At 47.4% G+C, this 18,118-nt stretch overlaps 1 protein-coding gene across 2 annotated transcripts; it reads left to right on the top strand.

Moving 5' to 3' along the window:
• The first annotated feature begins 7,581 nt into the window (after positions 1–7,581).
• On the top strand, positions 7,582–18,109 carry LOC127667312 (cytochrome P450 2D4). 2 transcript variants are annotated; one of them, XM_052160305.1, is made up of 10 exons: positions 7,582–7,773; positions 12,221–12,469; positions 14,082–14,253; positions 14,499–14,651; positions 14,733–14,893; positions 15,323–15,499; positions 15,673–15,814; positions 16,021–16,208; positions 16,646–16,787; positions 16,887–18,109. In XM_052160305.1, exons 2-10 carry the CDS (start codon positions 12,281–12,283, stop codon positions 17,063–17,065), a joined length of 1,503 nt encoding a protein of 500 aa, XP_052016265.1. In that variant the 5' UTR covers positions 7,582–7,773; positions 12,221–12,280; the 3' UTR covers positions 17,066–18,109. The 2 variants fall into 2 exon arrangements, with proteins under 2 accessions (XP_052016265.1, XP_052016266.1); XM_052160306.1 differs by having other exon boundaries at positions 7,582–7,816.
• The last annotated feature ends 9 nt before the right edge of the window (positions 18,110–18,118 follow it).

Genomic DNA, 18,118 nt, shown 5'->3' with positions numbered 1-18,118 from the left:
AAGGCCTATTAGCCAGAGATGGGCAACTGAAATTCTATGATCTTTCATCAGCCTAAGATAGGAACTTGTGCCTATAGGCCGAGTTTATTTAAAATAAATGCTAAAGGCTGTTTGTGCAAATAAACACAAACAAGATGCACATGCATTTCCAAAGACGGGTTAGAGAAAGTCTAGAATTCTGACCTAAGACAGGCAGGGCCACCAGCCACCTTAATTCCCAGACAGGACTATGGAGCATAAGAAAATCTTTTGCCCCAGTCCAGTCAATTTTTAATAAATCAAAAGGGAGGAATTGTGCCCTCCCCCTGCAGCCTTCTGAACAAGAATTCCAGACCTCAGTGCTAACCACAATCTCCCCTACCTAGGATGGAGCACTGGGACCAAAGTGAAGTCCATTGTTCTTCCAGATCTACAATTTCCTAAATTAAACAGATGACCAGCGAGCGGTGGAGCCAACACTTGCTGAGGAACTGAAAGGGTTTTGTGGACAAGTTTCCAGCATTGGAGGAAGAGTCCCACTCCACCCCCGGCCCCCGCCTTCATATTTGGAGACCCCCATTAAACTTCGAGCCTTGATCAGAAAACCTTTTGTCTTGGTTCCTTATTTCTCTTGAAAGCCTGTTCTATTTCATCCCCAGCTTTCCTTCCAGGAGACCTTGGCTCCCTTAGCTGCAGGCGGCTACAAAGGACCTAAAGCAGTTAAAGAGGCAATGACTTCTTACAGTACACACTTACCCTATGTGAAACATTCTCTAAGTAATTGGGCGACGCAAAATAAAGTTATTCCTCAATACTGGAGGGCATTGGTAACAGCTATACTAGAGGTTGGTCCTCAATTGCAGTGGTTGTCATGGTAAAGAGAAGAAGCCAGAAGTTTGGAACAGCACAATAGAGCGAGGGGAGTTTGTATAGTGAGGAACCAGTTGATAGGTGAAGGTTATTATGCTGATATACAAGAGCAGGTCCACTTTGAAGATGAAATCATAGAACAATGTCACCTAGCAGCTTTAAGAGCTTGAGACAGAGTTGAGGAGCCAGAAAAGAAATCCACATCATTTACAAAAATTATACAAGGCTCTGGAGAAGCCTTCCCTGATTTTTTTACAAAGATTGATCTCAGCAGTAAATAAGACCATATCAGACCCTGATGCAAGATAGGTGTTGATAGTGACCCTAGCATTTGAAAATGCAAATGCAAAATGTAAAAGAAAAGTCATAAGACCACTGAAGGCATGGGCCCTACCCATAGATGAATGAATAAAGGATAGAAATGATATTAGTTCTAATGTATAACATGCTAAAATAGGTCAACTTATAGCTAGAGGTCTCCAATATCAAAAGGCCTAGTGCTTTAAGTGTGGGGAAATATGAACATTTGAAACAAAATTGTGATCAAGGTATCTCTAAGAGCAATGGTTTTTAAAACTATAAATCAGAAAGAAGGTGCAGGCTTTTAGAAGTGTGCAGACAATGTGGCGATGCATGTAGGTGCAATGTCTTCATGAACCCATGAGTCCATGTCTAAAGGCAAAACTGCCCTAGACTTGGCCATAGATTAACATCTTACACTACCCCTGAAAGTTATATGTTATAAAATATCTACTGGAGTTTATGATCCTTTGCCCTCAGGGATGGTAGGAATGGTCTCCGGAAGGAGCAGTTTGACTTTCCAAGGATTTATTGTGCATCCAGGAATTATATATGAAGATTTCAAAAGAGAAATTAAAATACTTGCTTATGTAGAGAGAGAGAGAGACAGAGAGAGACAGAGAGAGACAGAGAGAGAGAGGGAGAGGGAGAGGGAGAGGGACAGGAAGATACAATTTAACACATGTGATAGAATTGCTCAGCTGTTACTGTTTCCTTATATCAAAGGCAAAGCTACTCCAGTGAAAGGACCAGGAGGGTTTGAAAATACTGGAGAGCATGTGTTCTGGGAAGTAGTTGTTAATGATCAGAGGCTAAAATTAAGGATACAAGTGAATGACATTGAAATAGAAGATTTGGTGGATACAGGAGCTAATGTAACTATCATTTCACTAATCATCATCATCATCTTGGAATTCAGCATGGCTACTTCAAAAGGTTTAGACCAAGTTTCTAGGAGTTGGAAATTTATCTCAGATAAAACAAAATGTGTGATGGGTTAAATGTGTGAGACCAGAAGGTCAATAGGAAAGTTAAGGTCTTTAGTGGCCAACATGCCCATAAATGTATGGGGACAAGATTTATTACAGCATTGGAAACTCAGATTAATATTCCCTCAATTCCAGAGACAATCCCTAAAATAAGGGGTGAGGTGGAAGATGCTTCAGTGGAGGGTCTTGAAAAATATAATCCAGAACAATCCCAGACTGTGCAGGTTGTCTAAAGTCAGGATGCAACAGGGATTGAGTTTCCAACTTTATGGTTGGGGGCACTGCTCAAATTATACCAACAAACTACCTTTGAAATGGTTCACAAACCTGCCTGTGTGTATAGAGCAGTGGTCCTTAACTGAAGAAAAAAATTACAGGCACTTGAGTAGTTGGTACAAGAACAGCTGGAGGTTCAACATATAGAAGAGTCTACCATGGAATACCCACCCCCCATATATGTTATAAAAAAGAAATCGGGGAAATGGAGGATGTTAACAGAATTGAAAGTGGTGAACAAAGTACTCCAATCAATGGGTCCATTACAGTCTGGAATCCTTTACCTTCTTTACTACCTAAGGCATGGCCTATAATAATAATTGGTTTAAGAGTGCTTTTTTACTATCCCCTTGTAACAGCAGGATAATGAAAAATTTGTTTTCACAGGGCCAACATAAAATAATGAGCAACCTGTAAAAAGATATCAGTGGAAAGTTCTTCCACAAGGACTGTTAAATAGTCCAACTTTATGTCAATATTTTGTGCAACAACAGCTAGAAATAATTCATAGGCAATTCCCTCAATCTGTTATTTACATGGATGATATTTTACTGGCTGACTTGAACACAGATACCTTAGAGAAAATGTTTGGGGAAACAAGAATTCTACCTTGTTGGAGTTTACAGATTGTTTCTGTTTAAAAAAAAAAACAGAGATAAGACTCTATACACCATCTAGGTTATAAAATAAATCAAAAACAAAGTCAACTACAGAGGATACAGATCAGGAGAGATCATTAATTTTTCAAAAATTAATGGGAGATATTCATTGGATACAGTTAAGTAATTTGTTTTAAACATTATAAAGAGATTCAGACTTAGACACTCCATGACAGCTAACAAAGGAATCAGAGAAAGGGTTAAATTTAGTAGAAAAGAGATTCCAAGATGCATATTTGGATTGCATAGATTCACAAACTGTATTATATTTTAGTAATTTGCCTTCTACTCATTCTCCTAGTGGGCTCATTATGCAAAGAGAAGATGATACTTTAGAATGGATCTTCTTAGCATACAAAATAGCTGTTAAAAATAAAAGAAAAAAGAATTAAAGAACCAAAAGAAGCATTTACAAAAAGCTACATTTGGCACCTAATGTGGCAGGTTGTTTAAAGGGAAAAGAAACATTGGAAGACATGTGGCAGCCATTGTAGCTAGGCAGAATGGGAGGCTTGATTTCAAGTACAATAGAGCAGAGAAAAAGGAGCTAGAGAGAGTAGTTGTAGGAGACAGAGGGAGTATTAGGACTGGGGAGTGAGTAGAAGCAAGGTCCAGGAGACAGAAGAGTAGAGTCAGAGAAGACAGTTGATGCTGGAAGAAAGAAGGCTGAATAGGGCTACAGAGAAGCTATTCTTGAAGAGCAAAAATATGAGAGAGTTGAAAGTGAATCGGGCTAGCAGACTGAGAAGACAGTTGGTGACAGTTGGTAACAGTTGAGCTGAACCAGAGAAGATATTGTGAGGAGACAGATAAAAGATCTCACAAAGTATCAATAAGAATATAAAGGAAAAAATGGGAAGCAAAAAGCAACATTTGGGGGGGGGGGGCGCTACAATCCCCTAAGCATCTGCTTCAACTCCTGCCACAACTGTCCTGTGATGGACTGTGACTTAGAAGTGTAAGCTGAAACCACCTTCCCTCCCCAGAGTCACTGTTGATCCAAGTGTTCCTGTCACAGCGATTCAGCAATACAGCGATACAGCGACACACCACCTCTTTCATTTCTTTTTTATTTCTGCATTCCTTTCCTCTTCCCCTCCCCTTGCCTTTCTCATGCAGTTGATATCTTAGTGTTCCTCTTTGACCCTCCTTTAATGCATTTTATTTGATTCCCATTATTTACTTTGGGGATTAAGCCAACACCTTCATTATTAGGGTGTGTACATGGGGTCAGGGGAGATGCCACCAAGAGCATCTAGAGAGGTCAAAGGACAACATCTTGGACTCAGTTCTCATCTTCCTCCTTGCTAAGGCAAGGTCTCCCTTGCTGTTTCTGCCACACCACATACTCCAACGACAGCCAGCCAGGGAGCTTCCAGGAATAAACCAACACCTTAAACTTACAAAATCCTTATTTGAATAACAAATTACTTTCTGTAATATACAGACATATCTGTAGTATACAGGTATATCTCATTTCCATCTCTCTCCCTTCCCCGCTATGCTATCTTTGCCACAGATAGCAGCATGTTTATGTTTTATACTTGTCAACACAGACTTGTAATTGGTGTTTTATGCATTGGTTTTCAGGCGTACAGACAAAAAGAAAGGATTTACAACCCAAAGCACACTAGCACTTTCCCTGTGTTGTTACTATGCCCTGCCAGCAATTCTTCTATGGCTGAGAGTTAACTGGCTAGCACCACTTCATTTCAGCATGGAGAACGCCCTCTACTGCCAAGTCCACTGACAATGATTACCTTCAACTTTTATCTGGAAATGACCTGCTTTCTACTTAACTCCTGAAGGATAAATTTTTTCTTAACAAAGAAGGTGTGGATGATGTTCTTCAGGATTTGTGTGTGTTATCCTGTTGTCCTCCAGTCCCTATGGTCTCTGATCGGAAATTAACTGTTAATCTCATCATGGTCCCTTGTGTGTAAAAGGTGAATGAGCACTCTATACTGCTTTTTAAATTCTCGCCGCAGTTTCCTCTGTCTTAAGTGTCCCCAAGAACCATCTGAGTATGGCTCACTGAGGTCCCTAATCCCTCTGGGAGCACAAGCTAAGTCCCAGTGCTGGGGGAGATGGCAGAGTTCTGACCTTGGACCTGTCAGGGCTGAAGCCTCCTCCTCAGAGCCCTGTTTTCTCATTGCAGATCCCACTCCCAGGAAGACCTCCCCCTTCTCCTCAGATCTGTCCCTGCTGGGGACAGCAAAGACAGGGACTGCCCACAGCAGGTTGGGATGGAGACATCTCAGAAGCCCATGATAGCTCCTTGTAGAAAAGGATAGTGTCAGGGACCCTGAGAAGCAGGAGACACATTCCTCCAGGAGACCAGTCATCTGAAATAAGGGACTGCCTGCAGTAGGCCTGGATGGAGACATCTCAGAAGCCCACAGCAGCTCTTTGTAACAACAGTTGTACCCATTTCTACTAACCTTAGCCCTGGACAACGGCTATATAGATTTCATTTGTGTGTGACTGTTTTTTAGTTGACCTTGGTGTACACAATTATTCTATCATATCTGACTTACTTTCTTCTTTCTCCTTCTACTCTGGCGAATTCTGTGAAACTAGATGTTCCCTGATGTAATGATTCTTAAACAATTAAAAATAGAGGCATGGGTGGCACATGCCTGTAATCCCAGCACTCTGGGAGGCAGAGGCAGGAGGATTTCTGAGTTTGAGGCCAGCCTGGTATACAGAGTGAGTTCCAGGACAGCCAGGGCTATACAGAGAAACCCTGTCTCAAAAAAATCAAATCCAAAAAACCAAAATAAATAAATAAATAAATAAATAAATTGAGGCATGGGGCACACCACAGCACAGTCCCAATGGCCCAGGTGCATGCTGTGTGCTCTCATCTTGGAAACAATGTAATAACTGCACAATGGTAGTTCCAGATTAATGCTTGACTTACAAAGAAAGTTTGACAAAATTATTAGAAAATGAATTAGAACACTGGGCAGTGGTGGCGCACGCCTTTAATCCCAGCACTTGGGAGGCAGAGGCAGGTGGATTTCTGAGTTCAAGGCCAGCCTGGTCTACAGAGTGAGTTCTAGGACAGCCAGGGCTACACAGAGAAACATTGTCTCAAAAAGCCAAAAAAAGAAAAAAGAAAAGAAAATGAATTAGAGCCAACATTGGGACCCCAAAGGAAAAAAACTATTAAAGTTATGAAATAAGTTTTGCATAACATTTGAGAGTGGTTCCTGGAAAGGCAAGTATAGAATATGTAAAATCTTATATTCATAAAACTAAGTCAAAACATGGGACTCCTAGGAGAGTCATTGTGTGCAGTGTGTAGAAGCAGAAAGCTAGGGGAACTACTGAGTTAAGGGTCAACTTGATTCTTTCTGGCCACTGCAAGGCAGCTCTGTCCATGTCATTTATCATTAGAGCTTCAAAAGAAAATGCAAGTAGCTGGCCTCGGAGCTCTGAGCTCTGAAGTACAATAAGTTAAAGTTAAAGTTTAAATAATGATAAGTTTGTAATTATTATTATTTTGGCTATAGGCCTAGGAATAGGGAAGCTGGAAACTCTGGGGAACAATTGTGATTCTTGATTCTTTGTGGGACGTGGTTATTCTTTTGAATTGGATTTGGCAACGATTATACAATGTCTTTTTTTTTTTTCATCTGCTTTTGGAGTATCAATAAAAGACTGGGGCAAAAAGAAGGCAAGAGAGCGAGTAGAGGGCGAGTAGTGGGCATGAGGAGAGCAAGTGAGAGACCGAATACCCAGATCATGAGAAGAGCTTATGAAGAGTGAGTGGAGAGAGACTGTGAGGTGTGTGTGTGAAGAGTGAAAGGAGAGTGCATATGGTGTGTGTGTGTGTGTGTGTGTATGAGAGAGAGAGAGAGAGAGAGAGAGAGAGAGAGAGAGAGAGAGAGAGAGAGAGAGAGAGAGAGAGAGATGTGTGTGAAGATTGTGTGGGAGAGTGAAAGGGGAACACGCAGAGGTGTGTATGAGAGTGAGAGTGCAAGAAAAGCAGAGTGCGCAGGAGAACGCGGAGCGCGCATGGGAAACGCGGAGCGCGCATGGGAAACGCGGAGCGCGCATGGGGAACGCGGAGCGCATGGGGAACGCGGAGCGCGCAGGAGAAAGCAGATTGTGTGCAGCCTCGAGCTGCGAGCGAATGAGCGAGAGAGAAAGAGAGCAAAAAATGAGAGAGAAGAGAAACTTTAAGCCTTGAAAACTTGCCCGTCAGCTTGTACCCAAAAAAAGTAGTGTGTATATTTAGTATGCGCCTTCCATATATCCCTGCTCCAGCTGAGAACTCCGATCCTGTGTTGAGGCTGGACCCCGACAGGTCCCACCTCCCGGGAGTGGATCTGCCTCCTCTAAGTGTCCCCCCCTCTTGCTCAGAGTGGAAGCTTCTCCCCAGAGTGGGTCCTCCTCCTCAGGGTTGCTCCTCCTCCCCCTCTCCTCCTCCGCCTACTCGCCTACAACTCCCCCCCACACTCCTCCGACTCCTCCCCCGCCTCCTCCGACTCCTCCCCCGCCTCGTCTTCCTCCTCCTCCTCCTCCTAAGAATGTGCCTCCTCTTCAGAGTTGCCGCTCCTCACAGCTCCCCGTCCACCTCAGAGTGGATCCTCCTCTGAGTTGCTCTTCTTCCTCTGAGCTCCTCCTCCTCCCGTCCCTGCGAGGCTCCAGACACCTCTTGCCTCTCCTCCGCTGAGTTTCAGAACGCACTGGTAAAAGAGAGGGTTGAGGGTCTGCCCATTCGCTGCGCAAGAGGTGCGAAGCGGGGGGGGGGGGGGGGGGGGGGAGGGGGGGGGAGTGAACCCACCCTCAACTCCAGAGCGGGGCTACCTTGGCACTGGAGCATAGCAGTCCCTCCCCTCTGGGCCGGGCTGGAGTGGGCAGAGGGGAACCCCAGGGCCTCGGAGTTAACTGTTTTCATTTATCCTAGGCTGAGGCTAAAATGCTAGAACCACCTAGAGTCTGATAGAGGGCAGCTGGGTGGGGGGCAGGGTGTTCATCCCAGAAGTCACAGAGCCCGGGAACCCACCTGTAGCCAGGCCTCAGGGCTGCGGATCTCTGTCCTTCAATGAGCAGGGTGGAGCCTGACCCTGGACCTTTGCATAACTTGCCCTTTGGAGTGTATTCTGGCCTTAGTGGGGACAGGCAGCAGCCTAGTCAACCAGCGCTCTCTGCGGAGACACTGCTTCTTACACTTTGAGGCTCAGCAAAGGTGGGGAAGGGAGGAGGTGGGATGGCGAGTGGACCCCGGACCTCACTAACCCTGCTTCACTCTCAGGAGCTGGGATGTTGTTTTCACTGATTGGCTATCTTAGAGGACCCACCCCCATTTAATAGGAAAAAAACTCAAGAAATTCTACACTGAGCTGACCCCCAAATCCCAGCACACGGGAGGCAGGAGCAGAAGTATCTCTGTTAGTTTCCAGGACAGCCTGGTCTACATATCTACATAATGAATTCCAAAACAGCCAGAGCTACATAGTGAGACTCTGTCTCAAAACAAACAGAAAGGAAGGAAGGAAGGAGGGAAGGAAGGAAGGAAGGAAGGGAGGGAGGGAGGGAGGGAGGGAGGGAGGGAGGGAGGGAGGGAAGAGGGAAGAAGGGAGGGAGGAAGAGAGGAAAGGAGGGAGAGAGGGAGGGAAGGAAGAAAAGGAGGGAGGGAGGGGAAGAAGGGAAGAAGGGGGGAAGAAAGAAATGAACAAATAAACGAATGATCAGGAAAAAAAGGGAATTTCTACACTGAACATACAAGGAGTTTCACAGTAAATGCCCACAGACCACCGACTAGAACTACGGTTAATAGCTTGTTGTTATCCCTACCCAAGCAGCCCACCCGGTTCTTGTGGGCGTCAGAGCAGCAGCAGACACTGGCATATTCTTTCTGTGACAGTCAAACATTCCTCACACCAACTAAGAGTCCTCCAGTTCTTCCTATGTTAACTAATGTAGAGATTTGGTTTTCTTCCCTGCTGTTGTGTTGGTTTTGCGGCTTTCTGCCAAATCTCATACCATGGCCCAGGCTGGCCTCACAGTGGATACAGTCCTGCTGCCTCTGCCTCCCAAAGGCTGGTATTACAAGTCAGCTACTATTTGTATTTAACTACAGTTTTGTAAGTATTACTGCCTCCCAGCTCTGAAGGTAGGAAGGTTCAAAAAATCAAAATGTTTCGGAGTAATTCTTATGGGACAAAATGTTTCAAGAGAAAGTGGATGAGATGTTGTTCCAAAAGCCTCAGCCGCTGTGTTGGCAGTGACTGAAGTGGGTCTCCAGCCTCTGCGTTCTCTCTGTGTTAGACCTTTAGACTGCTGGCTTGCCCGGTTTGAACCTGCCGGTTCCATGTGTGATTTCTAAGCTCTAGGGCACAGTTGGCAAGTCCATGCTAGTGATAAATGAGAGGTTATGGCTTTGAGACAGTTGGGTCCAAGTATGTTTTTACTCAACTACAAACCACCAACCCCTCATCCCATTCTGTCTGAGGGGGAGAGGAGAGACATGCCCTGGGAGATTTGTCTCCACTATCAGAAATGCTGTTCAAAGGGCAGGGTTGTCTCTTTATTCACAGACAGGTGATGGGTGGGGGGGGGATGGAAGTTAGGGTCTTGAGCAGTTTATGCTGCTGCTTATGTCCTGACAGACTATGAGAAGGCAACTCTTGGTGGGGGCGGGGGCTGGGGGGCACTCAACGGAAGATTGTGGTCCTACTAAGTGGGCAGAAGAGGGCCCGTTCAGTGGTTGTGCTGGGAAGTTTCTTGTGCTCTCACAAGGGTACTTGCTTGGAAATAGATTGCCAAAAAGCAAGTGTTCCTATTTCTAAGACACCACCCCTTCACTGCCCCGTCAGAGTTCTCCTAGGTGTGGTCTCTTTTTGTGGGGAGGGGGCAGGGAGCCCTGCCTGGTCTCTTCACTGCCTGTCCTATAACTCAGCAGCAACACTCTGGTGTTTAAAAAAAAAAAAGTAGGATTGTGGGACCATGCTATGTAGATTTAGGGTTGACAGATCATATAAGCAGCCATACACTGTCACTTTGAAGGTCGCTGACAAGGCAGCCACCTTCCCAGAGCCTCGCTGGCCACATCTGTGGTAGGTGAAGAATATCGGTTAGGCCAGGGGAAGAGTTGTGCTTTCTGGGCTCACTGCACTCATTTCCTTGCCTTTGGACATAGTAACACATTCAGAGGGCCAATGACATTCCGACCTTTCTCAGGAAAGCCTTTTGGGAATATCGGATCATCTTCCCAAACATTTCTTGTCACCATCTTGGAATTTTGGATTTATGAGTGCTATGAGGCTCGTCTGTCTGTCTGTCTGTTGGGTGGCATAGCAGCAGGCATTACGACTACAAGAAGGCTTCACAAGTATTTGGTCAAAAGTGTGTGTGTGTGTGTGTGTGTGTAATATATTGCATACATTAATCCCCTTGAAGTCAGATCTACTTCCTGTGTTTGAATTTTCTCTTCAAAGAGAAAGAGGCCAGGGCAGGTGACATATGTAGACTAGAGTACAGGGGTCACCTACATTTGGATTTCAGAAGAATTCTGATCTGTTATTATTTGGGGGAAAGTGAAGTAAGAACAAGTTTCATCATTTGGGGGCCACAGAATGAGATTTGTGTGCAGTGGATGTGTGCTCTGTGCACAGACATGGTTCTCCCAGCTAAGAAAGCAGCCAGAGTTTCTAAGTGACTTCCTCAAAATTGCCAAATAATGCAGCTGTCTGGAAACAAGAGAGAAGGGGTGGGGAAAGACCGGGGAGGGAGACTTGAGCTGTGCGATTTCCACTCAGTGATGTTGACTGTAACTCAACAAAGGATATTTTTTTCCTGTTTGGTTCTCTGCCCACAAACAAAGGCGTTTTCATAACATGCCAGTGGAATGTATCTTGGTTGCAGACTGACATAGTCTGGCTTAGAGACTGGGAAGTTTTTAGGTTAGAATAGGATAAGAAGCTAATGTTAAACTCGCTGACTTGTGGAGAGGTCTTGGAGAGCTATGATCTTCATTCTCGTGGGTCTGGAGTGGACAGTGACCAGTCTGGGTCACTAGGAAAAGCCTAGATTTTGATGATTAAATGAACTGGAGGGCCTGGGAGCCTCCTGCAGCATCATGCAATTGCTAGCACTTGCCAGCCGCTCACACTTTAAGGGTCTGAGACGCGTCTGAGCTGGCTTTTGGCCATCCCGTTTGATGAGAAGCATGTGGCAGAGTGAAATAGGGCCTGTGGGAGTGGGAGACACCACACAGGAGCCCAGCCAAGCCATGCTGCTTGTCTGATGGTTCAGTTTATATTACCTGTGTTCCTTGATTCTGTGGAGAACCTGGTTCTAGATAAGGTCACAGACATCCAAGCGCTGAATCTGCTGCCAGAAGGCAAGCCCTTAATCACGACTTTTTAATTCCGGACACCATCAGTAGCTATTGCCCTGGGCAATATATAGCCCTGGGCCTATAATTTTGTCATTCCTCCTGAAGAGATGATGCTCCTGGGGAGATGCAATACACATGCACACGAACACGCACTTGAACTTGAACACAAATGCACACACACACACACACACACAGAGGACTTAGATGGAGGGACCTCTAATGTTGACTGCCAGCGGCCACATACGAACCGGGTTACCTGGAAGAGAATTCTGAGGGTGATGGGAAGGGGGCGAAAGGAGAGACTGAGTCAAGACGACAGTGCCGGTCAAGACTAACTTTAATATTTCTATGTCAAGATTTATAGTCTTAGGGGAATAACCCAACCCCTCCCAGAAGCTGGTCACTTCAAAGGGCAGGCCGAGAACTCTTAGGCTCCAGATCTCAGCGGGTCGCCTGCTTCCAGTCTGGCGGGGTCTCTGCTGGGTCTCAGGTGAAACCGCCTTGAGGCAATGTTGGTAGTCAAGGTGAAGGCGCCTTATTGTTCCAAGGAACAAAGGCCGGAGGTAACCCATCCGAAGAGTGGGGGTTGCCAGCCAGCTTAATGTTGTGGGGGAAGAGACACTCTAAAGCCATTGCCCCTGGCCTGCCTTGACCCTTCCTTGCCCTCTGCGTGGTCAATGCAGCAGCTTGGCTGAAGGCAGAGGATAAAGGGCAGCATCCACTCCTTTACAAGAGTAGAGCCCAGGCCAGGTGAGCGCCCAGGATCTGATAACACTATTGCTCCTTTGTCCTAGGTGGCTGGAGTTAGGATTGAGAAGTGTTTCCAAAGACACCCAAGGAGCAGCAGGGCAGCCATGAGGCTGCCGACAGGGGCTGACCTGTGGCCGGTGGCCATATTCACGGTCATCTTCCTGCTTCTGGTGGACCTGATGCACCGGCGGCAGCGCTGGGCTGCCCGCTACCCTCCGGGCCCTGTGCCATGGCCTGTGCTTGGGAACCTGCCGCAGATGGACTTCCAGAATATGCCAGCGGGGTTACAAAAGGTAAGGGAATTAATTGTTGGAGGGCAGGAAAAGCCATGGTGACCCCTATTCAGAACAAGTGGGTGGTGGTGAAACTGCATGCTGGACAGGTTAAGAGGCTCCCTGTGAGGGGAGTGGTGTAGGACCCGAGGTCACGCTGGGTTTTCCAAAGGCAACAGCTAGGCGGTGGGATGGATGGGTCCTAGCAGCCAGTTTGAGATCCAGTTAACAGGATGGTGGTGTTGGTGCTGGGGTTGCATTCTGATTCCAGCATGCCTGTAATCAGAAGGCTAAAACAGCTGGATTATAAATGTCATCTTAAATTGCATAGCGAAACTATCTCTAAAACAAAGACTTAAGGGCCAGCTGTGGAGGTGCATGCCTCTAATCCCAGCACTTAAGAGGCAGAGGCAGGTATATTTCTTTGAGTCCTGAGCCACTGTGTTCTCACATACCATACTGAGTTCCAGGCCAGCCCATGCTACATAATGAAACTGTTTCAAAAGAAAAATGAAATCTATCCAGGCGGTGGTGGCACATGCCTTTAATCCCAGCACTTGGGAGGCAGAGGCAGTTGGATTTTTGAGTTCGAGGCCAGCCTGGTCTACAAAAGTGAGTTTCAGGACAGCCAGGGATACACAGAGAAACCCTGTCTCAAAAAAAAAAAAAAAAAAAAAAAAAAAAAACAAAAAAACAAAACAAAAAAAAAAAAACAAAAAAAAAAAAAGAAAAGAAAAAGAAAAATGAAATCTAACATTTTAAAAGAAAAAAGTCCAAAGCAGTGGTAGAGAGCTTTAATCCCAGTATTCAGAGGCGGTAAAAGCCAGTGCATCTCTGAATTCAGCACCAGCTTGACCTACATAGAAAGTTCCAAGCCAGCCTTGGTGCATACTAAGACAAAAATTACACACACATACATACACACACATACACACATACGCACACATACACACACATACACACATACGCACACACACACACACACACACACACACACACACACACAAACACACACACACACACACCATACCACACTAAAAAGGAAAATCAAGTCAAGACTTAACATTCCTTTTCATTCCACCAGAGGGAAATGTTTCAAGAATGTGGGAGGGGCACTGGAGAGATGGCTCAGCAGGTAAGAGCACTGACTGCTCTTCCAGAGGTCCTGAGTTCAATTCCCAGCAACCGCATGGTGGCTCACAACCATCTGTAATGGGATCCAATTCTCTTTTCTGGTGTGTCTGATACAGTGTACTCATATACATAAAGTTTAAAAAAAGAATGAGGGAGCGGTCTTGATCCTAAACAAGTGTTTCTGTCAGGAAATCAAAGTTGCGAGATGGAAGTGCCCCGCTTCCATCCTTTTGCTATTTCAGATTCTCAGACTCCCTTACATCTGTGAATCTTAGTTTCCTCATCTAGACATTGGGATGCTACTGGGACCAACTGGCAAATATGTGACACTGGCAAGGTCATGATGAAGTAGTTGACAGAGTCCAAGGAGGACTTGGACAAATGATAGCAGATGTCATCCTGGCGGGGGGGCGCTCCCAGTCTCCCCTGCCAAGTGCTGTCCGGTACAGCTAAGCGCAGGGATCCAGGCCTGCCTCTAATGCACTCTCCTTGCCTGCAGCTGCGATGTCGCTTTGGAGATCTGTTCAGCCTACAGCTGGCCTTTGAGTCCGTGGTTGTACTAAATGGGTTGACGGTCCTGCGAGAGGCACTGGTGAGATACAGTGAGGACACTGCTGACCGGCCGCCGCTGCATTTCAATGACCAGCTGGGCTTTGGACCACACTCTCAAGGCAAATACAGACAGTGGCAGGAGTGGCGGGCAATGGGGGCTAGAGAGGGTTTGAGGATTGGAGGCAGTTTGGGACCTAAGTGGGGGGGAGGGTTGGAGGGGGGACAGGAACAGAGAAAAGACAGCAAAGGCAGATGGCTAAAGGGTAGACAAAGGATCTTACAGTAGTGATGGGCTATAGTGGCAGTAACGTAGCACAGGAGCAGAAAAGAGGGCTAGGACTCAGGCCTAAGTGTGGCCCTCCAGGTGTGGTCCTAGCGCGGTATGGACCTGCCTGGCGCCAGCAGCGGCGCTTCTCCGTGTCTACACTGCGTCACTTTGGCCTGGGCAAGAAGTCACTGGAGCAGTGGGTGACGGAGGAGGCCAGAAGCCTCTGTGCAGCCTTCGCTGACTATTCTGGTAGGTGATGGGTAGGTGGGGGATAGGTGGGGGATAGGTGGGGGAGACAACCAACACCCTGACTGCTGTTTCTACTCCCAGGATGCCCTTTCAGCCCTAACACTCTATTGGATAAAGCAGTGTGCAATGTGATCGCGTCCCTCCTCTACGCCTGCCGCTTTGAGTACGATGACCCACGCTTCATCAGGCTACTGGGCTTGTTGAAAGATACTCTTAAGGAGGAATCTGGATTCCTGCCCATGGTGAGGGACTCGGGAGGGGGTGAGGCATGTCTGTACCCAGATAGCTTCACAGAGTAGAGACTCTCAGGGAGTTGATTGACACGCGGGAGAGACAGGAAGAGGGCATTCTGGGAGGAGATGGACAAACATCAGTGGGAGGGGAGGGCGTAAGCTGGGGTCAAGTGCTCGAAAATGGTGAGTGCCTTGCTCCCCATCCCCCCATCCCCGTGGCAGCCACACACGTCTGTGACGTCTGTGACGTCTGTGACGTCTGTGACGGTTCCACAGTATGATGAGCCCTTCCTTCGGGAAGCTCAGGGCAAAGAGGAAGGTCAGAGGCTGGCAGGGAGGGACTAAGTCATGAGTCTACCCTGGAGGAGGCTGGGACCCGGGGCTCTTCCAAGTGAGCACAGCCGGGCCTCTTTATTGGTTCCTCTCTGCTGCTAACAGCTGCTGAATGTGTTCCCCGTGTTCCTGCGCATCCCAGGGCTGGTTGACAAGGTATTCTCTGGGAAAAAGGCCTTTGTTGCCATGCTGGATGAGCTGCTAACTGAGCAAAGGATGACCTGGGACCCTGCCCAGCCGCCCCGAGACCTGACTGACGCCTTCCTGGCAGAAATAGAGAAGGTGATAGAAAGCTCCAGGACATGTGGTCAGGCTGTGGGCTGAGGGCCTGTGAGCTGTGAGGCCAGAAGGGTGGGGTCCTGTGTGTCACCAAGTAACTCAGCACCTGGGCTGCCCTGGGGACAATGGGAGGCAGTATCCTCTCCCTACTGAGCCCATTCTTCTGCCTGGCCCAGGCCAAGGGGAATCCTGACAGCAGCTTCAATGATGGGAACCTGCGCTTGGTGGTGGGTGACCTGTTCTCTGCAGGGATGGTGACCACCTCAACCACGCTGTCCTGGGCCCTGCTGCTCATGATCCTGCATCCGGATGTGCAGCGTGAGCCTGGCTGGGGCTGGAGCTGGGAAGGAAGAGGAGGAGGGTAGAGGCGCACTCCTTAAGCTTACCTGGGACACGTGTGGCTCCCAGACTCCAGCAAGGATGATGGTCATCTTTTTCCCATGACCCAGCCCTTAACAGAGAGGTGGTGGACGGACAGGGGGCATCCCTGGGGCACCGTAACTAAGGAGATACTGTCCTTCCAGGCCAAGTACAACAGGAAATCGACGAGGTCATAGGGCAGGTGCGGTGTCCAGAGATGGCAGACCAGGCCCGCCTGCCCTATACCAATGCTGTCATTCATGAGGTGCAACGCTTTGGGGACATTCTCCCTCTTGGTGTGCCACACAAGACTTCTCGTGACATTGAAGTGCAGGGCTTCCTTATCCCTAAGGTAGGCCTGGGACCCTCCAATGACCCTGTCTAGTCAGTGTGGCCAGCTAGCTGGTGGCCTGAGCTGTCCACTCTTGAAGTACTGGAATTTAGGCAGCCCAATTGTCAACTCCACAGAACCAACTTCCCCTGGGTAAGTATGGGAAGACAAAGAGTAGCAAGAACTATATACTGGAATCCCCAGCTAGAAAGTCAGGCAAAGTAAAAGTTGAGTGGCTGTATTTATAGCCACTACCTATAAATGCAGGTGACAGCATGTGTACATCTGTCAATTGTCACTTATCCCTGTCATAGTATTAATGAGTGCTGAGAAGCCTCTAGGGCTAGGGTTACCTGAAACCATCTAGTGTGTGTGGTAGAGGCTGTGCCTCTGAAGTTGGTGACAAGGGTCGAGTAAGCCTCACCCTGTCTGTGTTCTCACCACGTGCTTCCTTCCAGGGGACGACCCTCATCACCAACCTGTCCTCTGTGCTGAAGGATGAGACTATCTGGGAGAAGCCCCTCCACTTCCATCCTGAACACTTCCTGGATGCCCAGGGTCACTTTGTGAAGCCTGAGGCCTTCATGCCTTTCTCTGCAGGTGCCTGGGGAGGCCTGGCTGCCTGTCTGTCCCCAGGGTGCCATGGAGGGTGGAGCCCCAATCAGGTCCCAGACTGACTGAACCCTCTCCCACCCACAGGCCGCAGAGCATGCCTGGGGGAGCCCCTGGCCCGCATGGAACTCTTCCTCTTCTTCACCTGCCTCCTGCAGCGCTTTAGCTTCTCGGTGCCCGATGGACAGCCCAGGCCCAGCGACCATGGCGTCTTTGAGGCTCTGACAACTCCATCCCCCTACCAGCTCTGTGCTCTGCCTCGCTAAGAGGACATACGACATCTCACTCATTGTGCTTGCTAGGGCCCTAATGTGCGATAAATCATTTTACTCTAAACTAAATCATCCCTGTGAGATCTCCAGGCTCTGAGGGGCCTAAGCAGCCTTCCCTGGACTTCCACACCCCCTACTTATTCTTACTTGACTACTTGACCCCAATGGAAGGACTGCTCTGTTGGCCTCAGAAATGACGCCATTCTTGCCTTTACCCTGCCCCCACTTTTTCCACCAAAATTGATGTTTATACATAGATACCAACACCTGGAAGGAGGGCCAGAAAGGACTGCTGAGATGTGACAGTATAAGATATATAGATGAGGGAAGGGCAGGACCTCTTTCTCCTAGACACCCCCATTTCAGACCCACTACACAACCAAGGCTAACTGCTCAGCCAGCATCATCACAACTTCTTATATGACATCCCAGAGATGTAGAGAAGTCATGGAGGCTGGAAATGATATGCAGGTTAAGTGCATATCAGGTTACCTGTTGGCTACCACATGCTTCCTGAAGAGGCTTTATGGGAGGGAGAGTCCAGCAGCAGGTTACCTACTAAGCTTCTTTTCACCACTAATGACCCAACAGGGATACTGGCGTCTAGGCCATGCACAGTAAGAAAGTGCTTCTGTAACCAGGGTTGGTAGGACCTTTAAGCTTGTTGTTGAAACAGCCTCCCAGACCTTAGCACAACTGACTCCGTGATGGAAGTACCATTTGGGCCATAAAACTACATGGGCCAGCACGTAGACAGCAGTTCGTGCCACAATGAAAACAAAGACCTAATCCATCAATACCCACAGTTCTGGGAAAGTCTCTAGAGATAATAATCTTGCTTTTTAGCCTCTGTAGTTCTAGCTAACTGTTCTTGCTAACTGAAGTATGTCAACATTCTTGCTAACTGAAATATGTCAATCCAGGATATGATTATTGGTAAAAGCTCACCCTGAGTACAGCTCAGGATTACACTGGGATTCTGAACACCCAGTATAGTCACTAGCCAGCTAATAAAGACCTTCTATTGGTTTAAATCCATATCTGAGT

The sequence above is a fragment of the Apodemus sylvaticus genome, chromosome 17, assembly GCF_947179515.1.
Source record: "Apodemus sylvaticus chromosome 17, mApoSyl1.1, whole genome shotgun sequence".
In the NCBI taxonomy this organism is placed as follows: Eukaryota; Metazoa; Chordata; class Mammalia; order Rodentia; family Muridae; genus Apodemus; species Apodemus sylvaticus.
This window is presented reverse-complemented; position numbering and strand designations above follow the sequence as displayed.

Bases quoted from the DNA above. Each gene is read 5' to 3' on its own strand.
- LOC127667312 (XM_052160305.1), top strand. From the start codon at position 12,281: ATGAGGCTGCCGACAGGGGCTGACCTGTGGCCGGTGGCCATATTCACG. The intron at 12,470-14,081 runs GTAAGGGAATTA...CCTTGCCTGCAG, and splicing joins TGCCAGCGGGGTTACAAAAG to CTGCGATGTCGCTTTGGAGA. The intron at 14,652-14,732 runs GTAGGTGATGGG...TTCTACTCCCAG, and splicing joins AGCCTTCGCTGACTATTCTG to GATGCCCTTTCAGCCCTAAC.